The sequence below is a fragment of the Podarcis liolepis genome (genome assembly GCF_965112155.1).
Source record: "Podarcis liolepis genome assembly, chromosome: 2".
Lineage (NCBI taxonomy): Eukaryota > Metazoa > Chordata > Lepidosauria > Squamata > Lacertidae > Podarcis > Podarcis liolepis.
The window spans coordinates 43,147,457-43,166,500 of NC_139555.1; the positions used below are offsets into that span (position 1 = coordinate 43,147,457).

At 44.5% G+C, this 19,044-nt stretch overlaps 1 protein-coding gene across 7 annotated transcripts in view; it reads left to right on the forward strand.

The window, feature by feature from the left end:
• Positions 1 to 19,044, forward strand: part of PKN1 (protein kinase N1) — a 68,569-nt gene that overhangs the window by 28,195 nt on the left and 21,330 nt on the right. For 3 of the 7 annotated variants that reach the window (XM_083490780.1, XM_083490781.1, XM_083490782.1), the window contains exons 2-3: positions 13,687 to 13,987; positions 18,181 to 18,326. In XM_083490780.1, the coding sequence (XP_083346906.1) occupies positions 13,687 to 13,987; positions 18,181 to 18,326 (447 nt within the window). Of the gene's footprint in view, positions 1 to 1,450; positions 1,557 to 7,041; positions 8,363 to 13,686; positions 13,988 to 18,180; positions 18,327 to 19,044 lie in introns of those variants that run through there. The other 4 variants (XM_083490776.1, XM_083490777.1, XM_083490778.1 and 1 more) reach the window with 4 other exon arrangements.

A 19,044-nucleotide genomic window follows, 5' to 3' on the forward strand; every position in this document is an offset into this window, starting at 1 on the left:
AACTTTTGTGGTCACTGAGGTTTTGCCTCAGAAGCAAAGAATAAATATGCATCCCTTTTGTACTCACTGTCTGTCATTGAGCTTTTACTGAGGGGCAGCATCAGGCTGTGTTGGTGTGTGTTTGAACCACCCCTTCCTCTTCCCCCCTTTTGTACAGATCTCTTGGCCATAGTACTCCTTGCTCTGGTAATTTCCAGATTGGATTACTGCAATATGCTTTATGTGGGCTGCCCTTGAAGACAACTCAGAAACTTCAACTGGTCCACAATGCAGTGGCCAGATTGCTGGCTGGGCTTGCCTTTAGAATAACTATAACCCTGTTCTAAAACAGTTGCATTGGCTTCCAGTTCATTTCCAGGCCCAACGTGCTCAGGATAGTAGTTTTTCAAACCTTAAATAACTTGGGTCCCAAATACCTGCAAGACTGTGTTCTTCCCTACAGACCCTCCCAGGTGACCTTGATAGTTCCACCTCCCTCAGAGGTTTGTGGGGGCAGGAAAGGGCATTCACTGTGGCAGCCCCTAAGTTGTGGGGTTCCTTCTCTACAGTTGTGTGTCTAGCTTCTTCACTACCATATTTTTCACTCTATAAGACACACCAGACCACAAAACGCAATTAGTTTTTGGAGGAGGAAAACAAGAAAAAAAATATTCTGAATCTCAGAAACCAGAACAGAAAGAGGGATTGTTGCACAGTGAAAGCAGCAATCCCTCTTGCTGTTCTGGCTTCTGTGACAGCTGTGCAGCCTGCATTCGCTCCATAAGACGCACACACATTTCCCCTTACTTTTTAGGAGGGAAAAAGTGAGTCTTATAGAGCAAAAAATACGGTATATGGTTTTCAGCAAATGCTGACAAGGCATAGGGAGATTCCTATGATGCTAGGTTGGAGAGAACGTGATGTGTTTGTGCTCAGATTAAGCTTCACTTAAGTGCCCTTCTTGCATGTTAGGATCTCATTTCCTTGTAGTCTTAGCAGCAGTTGTGGCCATTCCCATTTATGTTACTGAAGCGGGTGGTGGCAGGTATTTTGAGCTGGCATGACATAAGTTAGCACATTGACCTTCGCACGGGTGCAGATGCAAATCATTGCAGTCACATTGCCTATGGTGCTGGTGCAGATTTAAATCTATAAATCTAGATCAAAGGCAACTCCCCTGCCTGCCCCCACCGTACAGATATTCTCTTGCAAATTTAAAACCGATTCTGATCTTAGATGACCTGCAAAGAGAGGAGGTGAGAAATTGAGAAAACCAAGGAGGCATCTGGGCATGGATTCAAGAGATTTAGAGAGGGGCCTAGCGGAGCTTACTCCTTTACAGAGAACTCTTGCATTGTGAGGCGTTTATGTAACAGAATACATGAGCTTAGGTCATGCTTGAGTTTCTGTAGTCCCTGCTTTCAGGAAATTGACTACAATTGTGAGCGGGGTGGAGAAAAGGAGCCAGAGCCAGTGTTTGTAGGAAGGCTTCTTGTTGACACTTTATTTTGGTGGTGAGGATGTTGTTGCCTCTGTGTGGGGCAGGCCTGCCTTCGTCTTGGAGCTCACAACACAAGGTTGGTAGAGACTGGCTGTTTGCGTTCTGAAATCTCAACCCTCATTGTGTTTAAAAATTAAAAGCCCAGTATATCCTGTCATTGCCTTTCCGGATCAATAGCAGCAGCAAAGGTGTCTGAATTGTATCTGCTAAAGTCGTGCTAGTTCCAACCGGTACTAGTGGTAGTCTATTTCTGACCCCACAATATGGAGGACAGAGCTGGGGGAGGCTAGCCTTGTGGCTGGAGAATAATCAGCAAAAATGTAACATACTAGGAACAGATGCTTTTGCCTGAGGGAACGTTAGTTGTATCCTGGTTAAGAAATGGCCAGTTTCCAGAGGGAAACTGCTGACACGCACCATTTTTTCTTCTTGTCCCTGCTCCAATTAAGGAATAACTTCCGTAATCCTTTGGAATGCCTCTTCTCTCTGTATACTGCATGAGACCTGAGCAGGTTCCCAGTGACTGCTTGGTTACAGGCTCCTTACGCATTCAGTCGCTGAGATTTGTCTAGGAGGGTGCTGGATGTCGCTTAAGGTGTGTGCACTTCAGGCAGCTGGGTACTTTTGCTGTGTCAAGGTCACATGGTCAATTCCTATGGGGCCTTTAGATTGTTCAGCAGTTCTTGACTCCCTAAAGACCTGGTGACACATGTAGAGCCTGAAATTTGAATTACTTTGCAGAAGAGAGAGAGAGAGAGAGTATGCATGTGCACACAGAGACACACACACACAGTTTTACTTAGGTCCTAGCAAATTTATGTGCAGAGAATTGTAAGACTCCTTAGTCCTCCAGAGTTGTTCCTCAGAAAGTAGGGCACTGGATTAGAACTCTGGAGGCCTTCCTTCCTTTCCAGCTGCTACTCTTTTGCTGTGCTGGGTAATGAAAAACCAAGTTTCTGCCTAGTTCTAAGCCATTAGACAGACACTATGGAATATCACTCCTTTTTCATGGGGAGGGACATGGTTTCAATAATGAATTAGACTCTGGAGTGCAGCATAGCTTAAGGGGGTGATTAATTGATGTAAACTAGCACATTCTGGTTTCTATGACTTGTCAAAGAACCCTAAATAATTATGGCTTAAATTGAAGGTTCCAGTTATGTCATCAGTTGATCAACTCCAGAGAGCAGGAGTTTAAATGGACTTGGATTAAATTCCAGACATGGATGTTTGGCTTGCTCACACTCGGACCAGAGCACAGAAGGTCTGCTTTCAGGAGACCAAAAATAACACACGAGTTTTGCTTAGATTGTACTGCGGTTAAGAACACCCTCTAATCCTCTGTCAGGTTACTTTTGGGCACTACCATAAAACACCCAGCACTAACTGTGTTGAGTCCAAGTTGCATGTTACATTTCAAAGCCATGGGGTCATTCTTGCAAGTGGTCCCATGCCTTGATGATAACAATGGGGAAGATGCAATCCACGTGCATGGGATCCAGACAGCAGCCCAATTCATGAGCATGATCCTCTTGACCGGAAAGCATCATAACAAGGCAGGGCTGACACCTGTGCTGCCTCCATGTTCTCGGAGCAGCTTGGTGCACACATTTCGGCCTGAAGCCATCTGGGCTGTGTTACTGAGCTCCCATTGTGTTTCTTGACTTGGGATGAAGTGAATGGCTACATTGTGATGTCCAGGTTCTCAGCTGTTGTGTTGCTCAGGCCAAGGGGGATCAGTGTCTGCCAGATGGAGGGGTGAGTGGGTGGGGACAGTGCTCTTGGAGGAGTCAGGAAGTCCAGCAAAACCCTGCTGTGCTACATTAAGGAGTGCTCCACTGAGCGTTCAGCATGGACTTTGAACTTGGCACCATGGACTTAAATCCAGGCTGTTCCTCAAGCAACAACATAGAAGCCTGTTTCTAATAATATGGGTCTTTATTATCAGCTGTGTGTGTGTGTGTGTGTGTGGTGTGCCTGCATTTCCTGTGGTATTGTGGGAAGCCTGGTATGAGGGCCCATGAGAACATAAGCATAGTGGTCCTAGCATAGGGGCTAGTGATATTCTGAGGGTACTCCATCATGTGATGCTTAAGGAGGAACTGGCTCAGAATCTGTGGGTCACATGAGGCTTCTTCTCACTCTAGCCATGCTCAGAATCATTGGAGCAGGCAGGCTCACTCAGGTTCCGTTTTGATTTCTGGCCCTGGCAGCACTCAGTCTTTACAAAGAGCCAGATGTGAGATGGAGCAACTGGGGGGGGGGGGTCTGGCCGTAGGAAAGACGGAATCCCATCTTCTGCCTGGCCTGCAGAGGAAAAAAACAGGTTACATTGGGGAGAAAAGACTTGTTCTAAAACTCCAAGGTCTGCCTACCAAGAGTGCAGAATTAACCTTGGAGCGCAAGGGCTTGCTGCCCTCCCTTCGTATCAGCAGCACACGCCATTCTACATTCCTGTGCCCTGTAGCAATGTCTGCTTGGGTTCCTGGCCCTGTTCCCATTGTGCAGTGGTGAGTCTGTTGCTTGGAAAGAGCCGGGGCTTGCAAGCCAGGATATCTTGGTTTTGTTTTTAGAAGAGGAATACATAGGGGAGGCAGCGCTGCCCAAGCATTAGAGCAAGGAAGTAGTGAAAGATTAGAAATTGCTATCTGAACATTTGCCCCTCGCCTTCCAGTTCTGGTATATGAAAGCTATAGGCAGCCTCTTTGATCTAGTGTCCTCAAAAAGGAAGGCTAGAGAAGGATTCTTTTGTGTGCCAGCTGGCTGGCTTGTCTCCGGCCTTTGGGCATTCTTAGAGCTATTGTGTGGAAGATAGTTGCTTTCCTTTTATAGTTGTTTGCTGGTCCCAGAGGGGAAAGTCCTAGCGTAGAGCAAATCTGGGAGCAATTGTGATTTCATAGAATTGTAGAGTTGGAAGGGACCCTGAGGGTCATCTATTCTTAAGGCTGTTTTTATATAGAGACTGTGGGTCCTGTTATTGACTCGAGAGTTGATACATGAAATATTTCCCCCCACAAATCTGTGCTAAAGATTATCCCCCCCCCCCGATAGCTTTCCTGTAATACATTAATTTGGTTGAGAGGACTACAGTCCATACACGTTTATACCAAGCCTCTGCAGAATTCAGTGCAAAATCCATAAAGCAATCTTTTGGGAAATGGGTGCAAGATGTTGGGGAGATGGTTCGTTTGATTTCACGGGCACCCCTGTATTCCAGTACAGAGCTGCTTGCTCTCAATCCAAGGCATATGAAAGAGCACGTAGGATAGTGATGAGTGTTGTGCCCTCTGTCCTTACAGTATAATACTTGCCCCAGTCATGCTACTACTCCAGTGCTGGCTAGAGAAGTCTCCTCTCCCTGGTGTTGACCTTTGCATCGCTGGGGCTGCTGCACTGTGTTAGGGTCAGCGCTGACTTCTGTGAAGGAAGCGGGTGAGTCAGCAGCTCCATTTCCTGCATTGCGTCAGGAGGTGTCCAGAACAAGTACTGAGGCTCTCTGGGCTGTGACCTGGCCTGATTCCAACTCACAGCTGAGTGAACTGGCTCTGCACACGTGCTCCAGGCTGCAAGAAGGCAGAGCTGCAAGTGTAGGTTCAGTGAGGCCCGTTGGTCAAGCCAAACTGCTGGGTTCATTCCCACATCTCCGCAAGACAGTTGACTCTGTAGGAACTTTGTTATACACCTGCCTCTCAGAGAAAGAACTCTCGGCTGGTCTTTGACTCTCAAAGCGGCTTTTTCTTAGAGCTCCTTGCTTGCTTCACTTATAGTCCACACTGCAGATTTTCTGGGCAAATTATTGCAGCCACTTCTCTGGCTGCTATGGCCAAGACTGCTGTAAACTCACAACCAGACTACATGTACAGTGGTACCTCAGGTTAAGAACTTAATTCGTTTTGGAGGTCCGTTCTTAACCTGAAACTGTTCTTAACTTGAGGTACCACTTTAGCTAATGGGGCCTCCCACTCCCGCGCCACTGCCACACAATTTCTGTTCTCATTCTGAAGCAAAGTTCTTAACCTGAAGCACTATTTCTGGGTTAGCAGAGTCTGTAACCTGAAGCGTCTGTAACCTGAAGCATCTGTAACCCAAGGTAACACTGTAATGTTCAATTAAAATGTGTGTTTTAATTATGCTACTGTTACTTAAAGCAGTCATGTGGGTCCCTGATCCTGAATGTCCTTCTGGTCTAGATCAGGACCCTGCACCGATTTCTTGCTGCATCTGCTCCCACCGTCCCAACTGCTATTTGCCTGCACACTGTACAAATAATAGCTGGGAGGGGGGAAGACTTTTAGCAGGCACCTGGTGCAGCGGCCCCAGTCTGGATTGGGAACACCTTATGCATCAGGCTATCACACAGCTCCTTTTCCTTTGAAGATACAGTGCCCAGTGTGAGTAATGTAAATTTGCATTATAGCTGCTCTGATGCAAAAATAACTACTACTTCTTTTTTGGCATGTATGAGTTTACAGCAGATCTGGTCAGCTTTGTGCAGAAGGCATTAGTCTTTGCTACTGAGTGTCTTCTGTTATCAAAAATACCAATTTCTTTCTCTGTCTTCAATCCATAACTTTAGTAGTAGTTTTCAGCGCATTAAAACATCAAATAAAACAGTCCAGAATAAAACAAATTCAAGCTTTAAGGAAAATATTTCAGATCCTTCTCTAAGTGACATTTTGCTTTCCCCATATTTATTTACCTTTTTAATTTATATAGCTGCCCCATAGCAGAAGTACTCTAGGAAGCCAATGTGGTGTAGTGGTTTGAGTGTTAGACGAGAACCTGGGAGATCAGGGTTCAAATCCCCATTCATTCATTCATTCATCATCATCATAATTTATTACGGTCAAAGACCAGCTCGAAAAGCACAACTGGGACAGCTTTCACAAGAATAGAATATGCATGTAAAGCAGTGTACAACAACAGCTTAAAGATTAAAATCATTCATGAAACTCACTGGGTGACCTTGGGCCAGTCACAACCTCCTAGCCAACCTCACAGGGTCAATATAAGGATTAACTGAGATGGGGAGTGAACCATGTACTCCTTGGGGGGAAAGGTGGGATATAAATGCAATAAATAAGCAAAATGTTCCTGGTGCCTGAGTACCGTATTTTTCGCTCTATAACACGCACATAGTTTTTAGAGGAGGAAAATCCGTAGGCATGCCACCCGTAGGCATTCCCTCCATAACACGCACAGACATTTCCCCTTACTTTTTAGGAAGAAAAAAGTGAGTGTTATGGTGCAAAAAACACGGTAAGTTTAAACACTGCTTTTTACTTCACCCTGTTTTTTTCTGTTTGAAAATCATTTTAACCAGTTTTTATATTGTTGGCAGTATGCAACTAAGTTCAAAGCAGAGTAGACCCACTGAAATTAAGGAACCTAAGTTAGGACATTTTTATTTATTTAGATTAGTATCTTGTTTTTCCACTAGATGGTATTTGAAGCGCCTTACAGTAAACGTGCAGTTTTGAAAAGGGATTCACCACTGATAGAAAAACTTTGGTTTTTCCTATTCCTTCATGCTGACAGTTTTTTTAAAAAATCAGTGGGGGGTGGATGGGACTAAAATGTGCTCTTGCAAATTCTGAGCTAGAAACCATCGTGTTGAAGGTTGAAATTGGTAAGCTGAAAGCTTCAAATGACAAAAGGCACATGTGCAGTTAATGTAACTTGAGAAAGAGAGTGAAAAATGGGAATATGCTTTCTAGTCCATTGTTGCTAAAATGAGGCAGCATGAAAAGGCTACAAATAATCAGGGCACAAAATGTCCCATTTTTAAAAAATAAAAAATGACAAAGGGAGGATTGTGCTGAATCCTGGGAGAGAAGGAATACTTCAGAGAAAGTCTTCCTTTTTCTTTCATTTTTTGTAATGTCAAGGGCAAAAGCCTCAGTAGTGCATAGCTCTGACAACGGGATCTGTGCTGCTCTTGCAAAACTGTTCCGCAATTTGCCTGCTCAGTGTAAGGATCCAACTGCTGTAGATCCTGTAGCAGTGTGTTTGTCTTGTCTTGTGCTAATTAAGAAGAGAGAGAGAGAGAGAGAGAGAGAGATGCTTTTCTGCCATTGGTCACTGTTGTGTGGATGGTTGCATGGCGTTTACTATCTTACAGTAGCATTGCTGATAGAAAGATTACAGCATTTGTCTTCACTTCTGCTTTCTGCCACACAGGGGACCTGTGTTTTCAAGTCTGTGTTGGACACAGATCCAAATAACTACATAGATTTTATATTGCCAAAATAAGGAGAAATTGCTAGTGGTTGGTCAGTTGGCTGGTTGTCCTAATAAGCCTGTGGTGCATCCTTAAATTCTTTTGCACCCAGCTAAGTCTATAATAAAGTTTGCCCACCCCATTCTGCATTAAGGCTTACAAACTGTGAACTTTTGGGCTCCAAAATCATGCCTAGCTTTCCCTCCCTCCCTCCCTCCCTCTCTCCCTCCTCTGCTCTGCTCTGCATTTTGCTTGAACATCCAGCCAGAAGCAGAGTTCTAGATGACTTGAAAGCTTGCTTGCTGTTTCGGGGTATTTTACCTCATAAAAGTATCGCCCTACTGCAGTTCTGGGGATTTCCTGGCCCTCTAGAAAGTTCACTCAGAAGGGAAGGCAAGTGGCAAAGCAGCAGGGGAACATGTAGGCCCCACCATTGCTCCCTTCAGCCGTGGCCTGTGTTCCGGTATTGCCAGCGAATACAGGAACTCTGTTAGGAAGTGGTTTGTTTGCTCACAGGCTGGAAGAGCCGTTTGAATCAACAGGCAGGAAATGAGGGTGTAGCCAGCGCACAGTTCGAAGCAGACGGGCGGCCTGGTGTGCCTCTCCTGGGGCCCGGGATGTCTCTTTCGGAGCCGGACACAAACTCTGAGCATGACCAAGAGGTACAGTCGTTTGAAGGGGGGTGGTATCAGGATACTTCCTCCCCCCTTTTTTTAATGATAACCAAACAACTGGGGAGTGTAGAAATCAGTAGGCCAGTATCAGTGCGAGGGAGCAGGAATCCTAGTCTAAGAGTACTGCGTGTGTTGTGAAAGTGGCTTGGGAACTGCACTGCCTTATCTACAAGTGGCTCTGCATGTTACAATATACCCTGATGTTCATCTGTGTGTGCATTTGCTGCTCTGCACATCAGAGAAACGGACATGAAAGGCAAAAAAGCACAATGGGGTACAAGTAGCAGGAAGTGTTAACATTTGTGGTGCATCTGTGGGCAATGTGCCTCGGTCTGGAACACATAGACACACGTGAGAGCAGCAGAATATGTGTTTGAGGAATAAATGTTATCTTTTACGCGTTGGAGAAAGGAGGGACTGCAGTACTTACAGTGGTACCTCGGGTTACAGACGCTTCAGGTTACAGACTCCGCTAACCCAGAAATAGTACCTCAGGTTAAGAACTTTGCTTCAGGATGAGAACAGAAATTGTGCGGCGGCGGCAGGAGGCCCCATTAGCTAAAGTGGTGCTTCAGGTTAAGAACAGTTTCAGGTTAAGAATGGACCTCCGGAACGAATTGCCGTATTTTTCGCTCTATAACACGCACCTGACCATAACACGCACATCGTTTTTAGAGGAGGAAAACAAGAAAAAAAATTCTGAATGAAACAGTGGATGTATCGTTTTTGTGCTTCATGCTGTGGCCACAGACATGTGATCTGATGGTGAATTTGGGGTAGCTCAATGCAAAGATCCTGAGGATCCATGTGGATCCATGCTTTTTAACCACAGTTTTGCACCATTGCAGCCCCAGGCAACAGTGGGTGTGTGATTTTTGGGGGGCAGGCTGCTATGTGATCTGATGGTGAATTTGGGGTGGCCCAATGCAAAGATCCTGAGGATCCATGTGGATCCATGCTTTTTAACCACATTTTTGCACCATTGCAGCCCCAGGCAACAGTGGGTGTGTGATTTTTGGGGGGCAGGCTGCTATGTGATCTGATGGTGAATTTGGGCTGGCCCAATGCAAAGATCCTGAGGATCCATGTGGATCCATGCTTTTTAACCACATTTTTGCACCATTGCAGCCCCAGGCAACAGTGGGTGTGTGATTTTTGGGGGGCAGGCTGCTATGTGATCTGATGGTGAATTTGGGGTGGCCCAATGCAAAGATCCTGAGGATCCATGTGGATCCATGCTTTGTAACTACATTTTAAGTGGGGAGTGAAGGAAAAACACAGAAGGGACAAGAGAGCGTTGTGCAGAGAAGCAGCTGGCTAAGAAAGCAGGAGAGGGATTTTACGGGAGGGAGGAAAGAAAGGCAAAAGTTTCCACAAACCGAAGCCAGCTTTCTCTCTCCTCCTGCATGCTTTCTGGCTGCCTGCGAGGAGCACAGAGAGGAATTACTAGAAGGAAAGACCTCTGCTTTCCCCTCTGCTTGCCTGGAGGGGAGGGGATTTGCCTGCAAACACAGCAACGAAACAGAGGAGGGTGGGCAGGAAAGCTGCAACTTCCTCTTTTCAGGTTTCCCTCTCGGACACAACGCACGATTGATTTTTGCTGATTTTTGTTCCTGCGCTCCCCTAATCGGCTCCAGGGACCCCCCCCCCACATTCGCTCCATAACACGCACAGACATTTCCCCTTCCTTTTTAGAAGAAAAAATCTGCGTGTAATAGAGAGAAAAATACGGTAAGTTTTTAACCCGAGGTACCAGTAGAACAGTAGAACAAGGTGTCTGAGACGAAGAGCAACAGATATATAATATTTTGTGTGTAAAAGGGGGGCATGGGGCATGTAAATATTAGGGAAGACCATAACATATCTATAGGTTTGGCCGATGAGTTATCACTGCATATACTGGCTATCATGTGCCTAACACATTTAATGCCAGGCTTCATTGAGTAGATACATGCAGCTCCTTGCAGTGCTTTGAAATGAGATTACCTACTTTGTGTCCTGCTCAGAATTCCTTATTCTCCACCTTCCCTACCCCAGTATATTCACTTCAGTCCAATATTCTGGCCACATCCTTGTGCTGGATAGGACGGATAGTTTACTGGAAGCATATTGCCCCCACCCACCCCCAGCAGTTCTTCTGCCTATGTGCAGACTCCACAGGCTCTGGGCATTGTCCATAGGGTAGCAAGGGAAGCTGTTAAATGAGTGTTGTTCTGTGTTGTACTCCCCCAGGCCACTTGTTTAATTCCTTCCAGTAAGCCTGTGAGGTCTGTTTCCTTACTAGAAGACTTAGGTGGATAATATTTAACTACAATGTGCCAAGTTCCCACCTGGGCATGTATCCTGTAGCTGGGGCACCACAGCAGGGTCAGCCTCTGACTCAGACAGCCTAGATTGAAGGTAGTGCCAGAAAGAATTTGCCAGCGCATTCCAAGTTGGCACCACTCAAACTGTTGTTACTGAGAAAGTGCTTCTAATTTGGCTCAACCTCTTAGTCTCCACCCCCACCTACAGAAGCCAAGCTTTAAATGCACACAGCTTCATTTTCTGTGCATATCCTTCACCTGTTGACTGTGTATCTATCCTTTCCCCTTCTAAAATTATGCTCCCAATCTGTCATAGCTAAGATTGCAGTGTTCTCGGGGCATGGACCTGCCTTCTTCTGCTTATGTTGCTTATTCCTGTGGAGCACCATGTGTGTTGATGACACAATAGAATAATCATAATTTCCAAAAGGCTTCACAATCCTTACCTCATTTTATTTTTTTACCCTTACGACTTATCACAAATTTATACACATTTTACAGACACACTTGCACATGGACATGACTGAGGGTTTTCAGCTCAGGACAAAAGCCCTCACTAGGACTTGACACATTTAGACTTCAACTCTAAGCACACATACAGTACGTCAAAGTGATGCCGTTAGGATTGGACTGGAGCTGCCTAAGGAGCTTAATGGTGCTACACAGCAAAGAGATGGATGCTCTCTTTCCTCCACTGGACGGATGGTGGAAGCATGAAGATCCTTTTGCAGTTCCATCCAAGGAGAGGCACCATTCTGGACCGCTAAGTTTTCATTACTGTCCTGCATATTGGCGCAGTCCACTAATGGCAAGCACAGTTCTGGGAATAATTTTAAGAGCCGAAGGTTTGAGAACTATTATCTATTGTCCTTATTAGTAAAAGGAACCTACCGTCGTAAGAGAATTCAGCCTTCATAGTGCTGAAAGCAAAGGAACAGGACAGTAATGGTCTACTTGAACTTCCTAAAGAGCTCCGCATAATCCAGCCTAGCGTTGGTTATGCAGTGGTTTGAGCAAGGTGTGTGAGAGAGGAGTCAGGGGGTTTTGTTTTGCTTTTTTCTAGTTGGGGCAGGGGGAGAAGCTGTTCGCCTGAATCTGAAATTATGGACTCTTATGTAGTTCTAAGGAGACCGCACAATCCAGAATGGGAGAGGTTGCACCCAGGACTGCTGGGTTCTTGGACCATTTATCATTCATATTTCAGTGGCAGACTGTCTATTGCTGTAATGCTTCTCTCCCTCTCTTTCATCTGCTTCCTCATTCCAGTTACGCATGGTTTCTTTTCTCTCTTTATAGTAGCATTTCCGTGAAATGTCTAGCAACATGAGAACATTTTTAGTGCTAGCTGGGTGCTGCTTTAGCTAACGTCCTGGGCTCAGTTGAGCGGAAGGGCAGTATATAAATAAAACTTTCATTAATAATATAATTATAATAAAAATAGCACTTACCTAGTGCTCACAAACATTAGCAATAATTCCTTGAGCAACCTTGCAAAGTAGGTCGATGTTATTTATCTATATTTGCAGTTTGGTGACTAAGAGAGAGAAGGGTGACTTGCCCAAGGCTACGAAGGGGGTGGCAGGGTGGATTGACTTTAAATCGTGCCAACTTAAATAATGGATTTTAAGCCACCTAGAAAGACCATTTTTAAAATATTGATTTTTTTACATTTCAAGAAGGTGAACCATTCACATGGCACTTACATACTAATAAATTTCTGCAATAATGAAACATAATGGTTTGCTTCTAATTAGAACCTTTATACAGCCTAGTAGCATAATCTGCATTTTGTTGTCATTGATTGTGTGTCCTACCTGCACAGCAAAATCATATCTGCTTAGAACCAGACCTGCATACATCTATGGATGTATGCAAGGAAATTATGGGCAAAATGCATGGGATTGGGCTGTAAGTGTACTTCCATTTGCACAAAATTATGTTTCCCTGTTAAAGGGAAAGTCACTGTGTATGTTGCTTCATTTATATGAACATTTGTGACTAAGTTGAGTTCTGAACAGATTGCAGAATCTAGGTAGTTGGAAGGCATAAAGTAGGAGTATAAGATTCCCCATATGGCAAATGGATAACAGATAGGCTACTTACAAGAATTTTCTGAAGTTTCAAGAGAGTTTAAAGTTTGAAAAGAGATGAGGTATCAGATTATACTATAGATTGGTTTCAGTACTTCCAGGTGAGTTATTTTTTAAAGGTTTTAAAAAGTTTAAAAAGTTTAAAAAACTTAAAGTTTAAAAAGTTTTTAAAAGTTTAAAAAACTTAGTTTAAAAAGTTTTAAAATGTTTAAACTTTTTTAAAGTTTAAAAAAAGTTTTTAAAAGTTTTTAAAAAAGGAATTTGGGGAAACGAATTCAGAATTCGAAAAAATTGTAATAGGAAAGGATGCGAAACTGATTTCTAAGATTTATAAACTGTTATTGGAGTGGGAAGCTAAAGGCAAAATGGTAAATGTGACAATGATTAAATGTGCTATTGATATTGGTTATAATATAGAAATGGGGGAGCACTATGAACTTCTCTGCCTGGTACCTTATTAAGGAACATTTACAAAAGATGATGTAACGGTGGTAACTTGAAACCCAGCAAAGTGGTGAAAATGTACAGAAAAAGGTCAAATCTATGCTGGAAGTGCCACAAGGTACAGGGAACTCTGATCCATATGTGGTGGTTGTGTAAATATGCTAGAGAATACTGGGAGATTCCATTAAATAAAGGAAGATTTGAGACAAAAATTGGTGGAATAGCAGATTATGCAGCCGACAAAAGACTACCTAGAATGCCATGGAGAGATGGATGGAGAAGTCTGAGGATAAGAGATAATGATGAGTATTGTATGGTGTATATATAAGTTGTATAAATGCATATATATATATATCACCCATATAGGCTCTGTGGATGATTCTAGTGATATTTAGAATAGCACCCATTGAATCATAGTGCTAACCTCATTCCAGTGCCTGTAAACAACTTATTGCTATGTTTTCCCTTGCAGAGTGATCCAGGCAACTGGTCAGTGCTGGAGCAGCTGGGCCTGGACCAGAGCTCAGATTTCTCAGACACCAGTGTACAGCAGAAGCTGGATGAAGAAAAGGAGAAGATTAAGCGTGAGATTCGAAAAGAGCTGAAGATAAAGGAGGGAGCAGAAAACTTGCGCAAGGCAACCACAGACCGTAAGAACCTCTCCAATGTGGACAACTTGCTCAAGAGTTCCAACCGCAAGCTGGAGGCCCTGCACCACCAACTGCAGGATCTCAATGCACATATTGTCGTCAAAGACCCTGAAGAGCTGGGGGGTAAGTGTGTGCAATGGACCACCGGGTGGATGGATGGGAAGTCAAGGGTGAGGCGCTATGGGGGAGCCAAAAAGCAAGCAGAGATTTAGGGCAAGGATGGGTAGGAACTGATGATAGGGTGCACAAGCTTTAGGTATTGGTGGATTTAAGTCTGTCTCTGGCTTCCTGACGATTTCAGCTGGCAAGAGTTTAAAGAACTACAGAGAGGGTTGTTAAATTGTGTTGTTGAGCTTCCCTTGATCAAGACATATCAAATCTTTTAAACACCTCTCATGGTGAGCAAATCCGTGACTTTACTGGGCAATGTGTGCACTTTCCCCTAGTTTGGTGAGAGGCATTTAAAAGGAAATGGCTGGTTTAGCGAAAGCTGTCCATAGCTAAGTTAAAGAAGTCACTCATATAAAACAGGACTGGCGGCATCTACTTGCACTTCAGGAGAATTTTGTGACATATAGAATAGGATAACCCATCCTGAATGCAAATTGAGAACAGATCTTCCAGTAGGCTTCTGTACTGGGAATAAGGTCATTTATTCTTAGAATTATTGCAGTATCAATACATGGGAAAGCAATTTTAAAAAAGCTTTTATAACAATGTGGGAACTGCTTTAAAGTGTGAAAAGTGTCTCTCTTATCCCAGGCTACATTCTTCCAGAGTGTGCAGCATCTTATTTTGACTATTCTTTGAATGTTTTAAGACACTATCAAATTCTGCAAAAATTGATTGAGGCATGTATTGCTGAGTCAGGAGCTATATCCCTCTCCTTTTATTATGCAAGAATCATTATAATATGACAATTTTAATTTGTTTTTATGAAGATGACTGTTTGCCTCTTTGAGTATTTTATAGAATAGCAAGCTATAACCTGCCATTTATTATTATGTAATAATAACCATTCAGATGAGGCTTACTTCAGCTACTATTTTTGAAAACTTGCACATTGCACCTGCATTTTGTTTTGGGGGAAAGTTCAGAATATAGAAGATAAAATATAGAAGTGAGTATTAATAATTCAGTTAGCTTCATATTTGGCATTTGGAGAAACACAGCTTTCCATATGTTGCTACCTACAGTTCTTGAATGTTCATAAAACCATTGACAAAGCTGTGAAAGTGTGTATTTGTGTGTGTGTGTGTGTGTGAGAGAGAGAGAGAGAGAGAGAGAGAGAGACAGAGAGAGAGAGAGAGAGAGAGAAACAAAAAGAAAGAAAGAACGAACTCACTTGAGCTGCCAGGCATTGTTTGTTTAAAAACTGTTCCGTATAGATCCACACCCTAGCCTGTTGGCACCTTTGTATGGTAGAGGAAACGTTACACTTTGCCAATCCTGTTTGTATGCTCCTCCCTACCTGGCTGTTCCCAGCCCCTTTTTCCTAATAAGCAGCGGCTATGCCAGTCTCCAGATGTGGACAGTCACTAACAGAGCAGAAACTTGGCAACTGGCCTGTGCGTGTGGAAGGAGGCACTGGGGAATAAGCAGCAGCAGGGAGAGGAACATCCCCAAACCCCTCCGTATGAAGCAATCGAAAAAAGGCACAGTGGAGCCCATGGAGCACACAGGCAGAACCTTAAAATGTCAAGGCGCCACTTCCATTCCAAAATAGCTTGTTACAACGATGGGGCTGCACCTTATGGAGAGGCAGCGGCCTGTGACTTTGCAAAAGAGGAAGCGGTTGCTGTTGTACCTGACTCCACTGTCAAGCACAGGCCACAAAAATGGGGAGGAGGGGGGAGAGCCTGCTTATATATATATAACTGGGCTAGAAAGCCTGCAGGGCTTGGGTGTGGCTCTTTTCTTTTTGCTTGGAGAACCTAGGCTCAGAGCCCCCTGCAAACCAGAGGTCAGAAAGGATAAGAGTTCTGGATGGGCCACTGTCTAAGCCAGTGTTTCCCAACCTTTTTTGGGCAAAGGCACACTTGTTTCATGAAAAAAATCTCGAGGCACACCACCATGCCAGATGGGGAAAGGTCACTTTTTACTTATGTAAAAAAAAATAAAAAAATAGTAACAGCATAGAAGGTAATGGTTAGGCTAGCATCCCTCTTCCAAATATGCTAGGTTTTTATTTGCAGGGACTGTTCTACATGGGAAAGCATTCAGCACTGTCATTCTTCCATCTGCCATCTGAATTGGTACTATTCTGGGTCAACTTACTCTGCTGCATGTGTAGATGAAAATGGCACCAAGTGTGGGGGAGGGGGCAGAACAGGTTTCAGATACAGGATATTAAGCATACACGTACTTCAGATTGAACTGGTTGCTTGCTTTGCAAGTTTTCATTTCCCAAATGACTGCCTTGGCAAGCGCAATACCTACCAGGCTCAACGCCGGTCTCGCGCTGCCGCTTCCCGCGCTCTCAAGGACCCGGGAGGAGGAAGGCGTGAAGGGAATCCCGAAGGCGCGAAAACCTCGCGCATGTGCAGGCCTTCCGCCTGCGACAGCCCAGTAGGCCGGCCGAAGCGAGCGGCGATGGGATGTGGGAGGGAGCTCGCTCGCCGCCCCGCGTGTGCCTATGTGGGGCACGTTACAGCCCCGTGACGTCAGCGCCACGCAGGCAGCCAGGCAGGCAGACGGCGAGAGCCCTGCGCTGGGCGGCCTCTCCTCGCCGCCGCCCCGCCTCTCGCCGCCCGACTCGCCCGCCTCCCTCCCACGGCACACCAGGCAACGTCTCGCGGCACACTAGTGTGCCGCGGAACACCGGTTGGGAAACACTGGTCTAAGCCTGTCCTCATTCAGCCTGTGGGCTGTGATGTGGTGTTGCTGACAACACTGCAAGTGTTCTTTCTAACCAAGTGCTTTGTAAATCTAGAATTTACTCAGTGGTGTACCGGCTTAGAAGATCTGAGCTGCTCTCTCTTTTTCTAAAAAGGATTCATTCCAGTTGGCTTGCTTTACACTACATTGCACAGCAGTGAATACCAAGCAGTTCTGGCAGCCTTTCTCAAGAACAGGCCCCCAATCTTATAGTCCATTCTTTGTCTCTGGAAGAGAGAGAAAAGCGCTAAACCGGGAGTGTTGGGACTGCACCATTGCCTAATGCTAGTTCCACATGATGTCAGCTAGGGTCCAGAATTTGAAGTGCCAAAGTCTGTATTCAGTGAAGAGTTGTCTGCCTTGACATGGATGTTGCACAAAATACATATATTATTGTTTATGCATCTAATTGTATACAACTCTTTCATAGATTAAATCACACTCAAATGCACTAGACCAGACCTGCAGAAGTTTCTCTGGATCCAGGAACATACTAGATACTGGTTAACTGAATTCAGCTTTTTTCTGCAGTCTGTCTCATTGGCAATCTGCTCTTGGATGGAAAACATAATGAGGGAATCCTCTTACTAGGCTTGACAAAGCATCCTTTGTATAACTCTTTATATTTAGTATTTAAATGACAACTTCTTTGTAACAAATGGCCCTTTGGTTGAAACAAGTGAATTTGTGTTTTTATATAATTTGAATAGAATTCAGAAAGATTTCAACGTGCTCATACTGATCAAAGTAACAATAAGCAATGACACAATATAAAGAAATATCTTTTTTTAAAAAAACATCCATAAAATAACACTAAAGCAGCAAAAAGGAGATATTATCGGCTGCTGCTTTAGGTTTTCCTAGACACTAAAATCCTGAGTACACTCACATTTTAGCCTGGTACTTAAAACTCACCAAACTGAGCACAAAGCAAGTAGCTCTGGGGGGTGGGGAGTATTCCAGAGTTGAGAGATCACCTCTGAGAAGACCTTTCCCTCCTTGAGGTAACCTGGACCTCATGATTTTAATGGTTAAGAAGCAGTGCTTTGAATTCTGCCCAGAAAGGGGCAGCAAGTAGGTACAGCAGCCTGAAAACGGGCGAGATACCTTCTCCAAACAAGTAGACTGGCTGATACGTCTTATTCTGTGCTGAGGTCCAGAAACCTCTAAAGCAGAACACAATGTAAATGTGCTCATTGGCTTGATTCAATCTTGTCCCCAGTGCCTCCTGGGGGGCTTACGGATTCCAAGATGCCAATGAGCTGGAATGGGCTTAAAGATGTGTATGCATCCCTTTGCATCCCTGGTGCCAGTTGCATCCCTTTGCATCCCTGATGCCAGTTCCCTACCTGCTAGCTCATGCATTTGGATGGTTCCCCTGATAGTGGTGGTCTGGGATTTGGGCCGTCTTGGCATTAACCACTTTACTGTCTTCCCAGATGCCCCACAATCGCCAGGCAGCCTGAGCCGATCAACAGCTACCAAGAACCGCATTGCTGGCCTGGAGAAGCAGCTCAATATTGAGCTGAAGGTGAAGCAGGGAGCAGAGAACATGATACAGATGTATGCCAACGGTGCTGCCAAGGTATGTGGATGTCACTGGCTGGCTGCCTCCTCTCCTGCCCTGAACTTAGCTAGTCCCTGCATGCTCAGCCACTAAAATGCAAATATACCAGCAAAGCTGCCAGATGCAGAGCTAGACCATTGGTCAACCTAGCTCAATGTTGTCCTTTCTGACAGGCAGCAGGTTCTCTCCAAGTTCTTTGGTAGAAAGCCTTTGCCATACCTGCTACGCAAGGTGCTTTGAACTATGCAAGTATGCTAGCCTTCTCGCCTCTAGCTGCCTCTTGCTTCCAGCAAAGCCAGAATGGCAGGCTGGTTGCATGTATAGTTGCAAAAGAGGGAAAGTTCCTAGATAATAACATCAGCAGGTAATTCCTGCTGGTCTAAGTACATATTTCCTATTAGACCATTAGTAAACCTTTCTGAGTAAACTCTTCTGCTATGGCTGTATGTCTTACCGTTAGCTGCAAAAAAACATCTAAATATAGTTGCTCTGTTAAGCAGTGCTGCATACGGTTGCACCAGGAAAATTTTGGTCCAGATATCACATGCAGTTACACATTTTCATACGATCTCGTCCTTGGGACCAAGATGGCAACAGTTGACTGAACTGATATGAAAATAACATTTTTGTGCATCTGAACTTTTGAGGGAGGCAGGCGCTTCTGTGGATGATTTTGGCGTCTTTGTTATCAGGGTCTCAGGATTGAAAAGAAAAAGAGAAAGTTGGGTGGGATTCA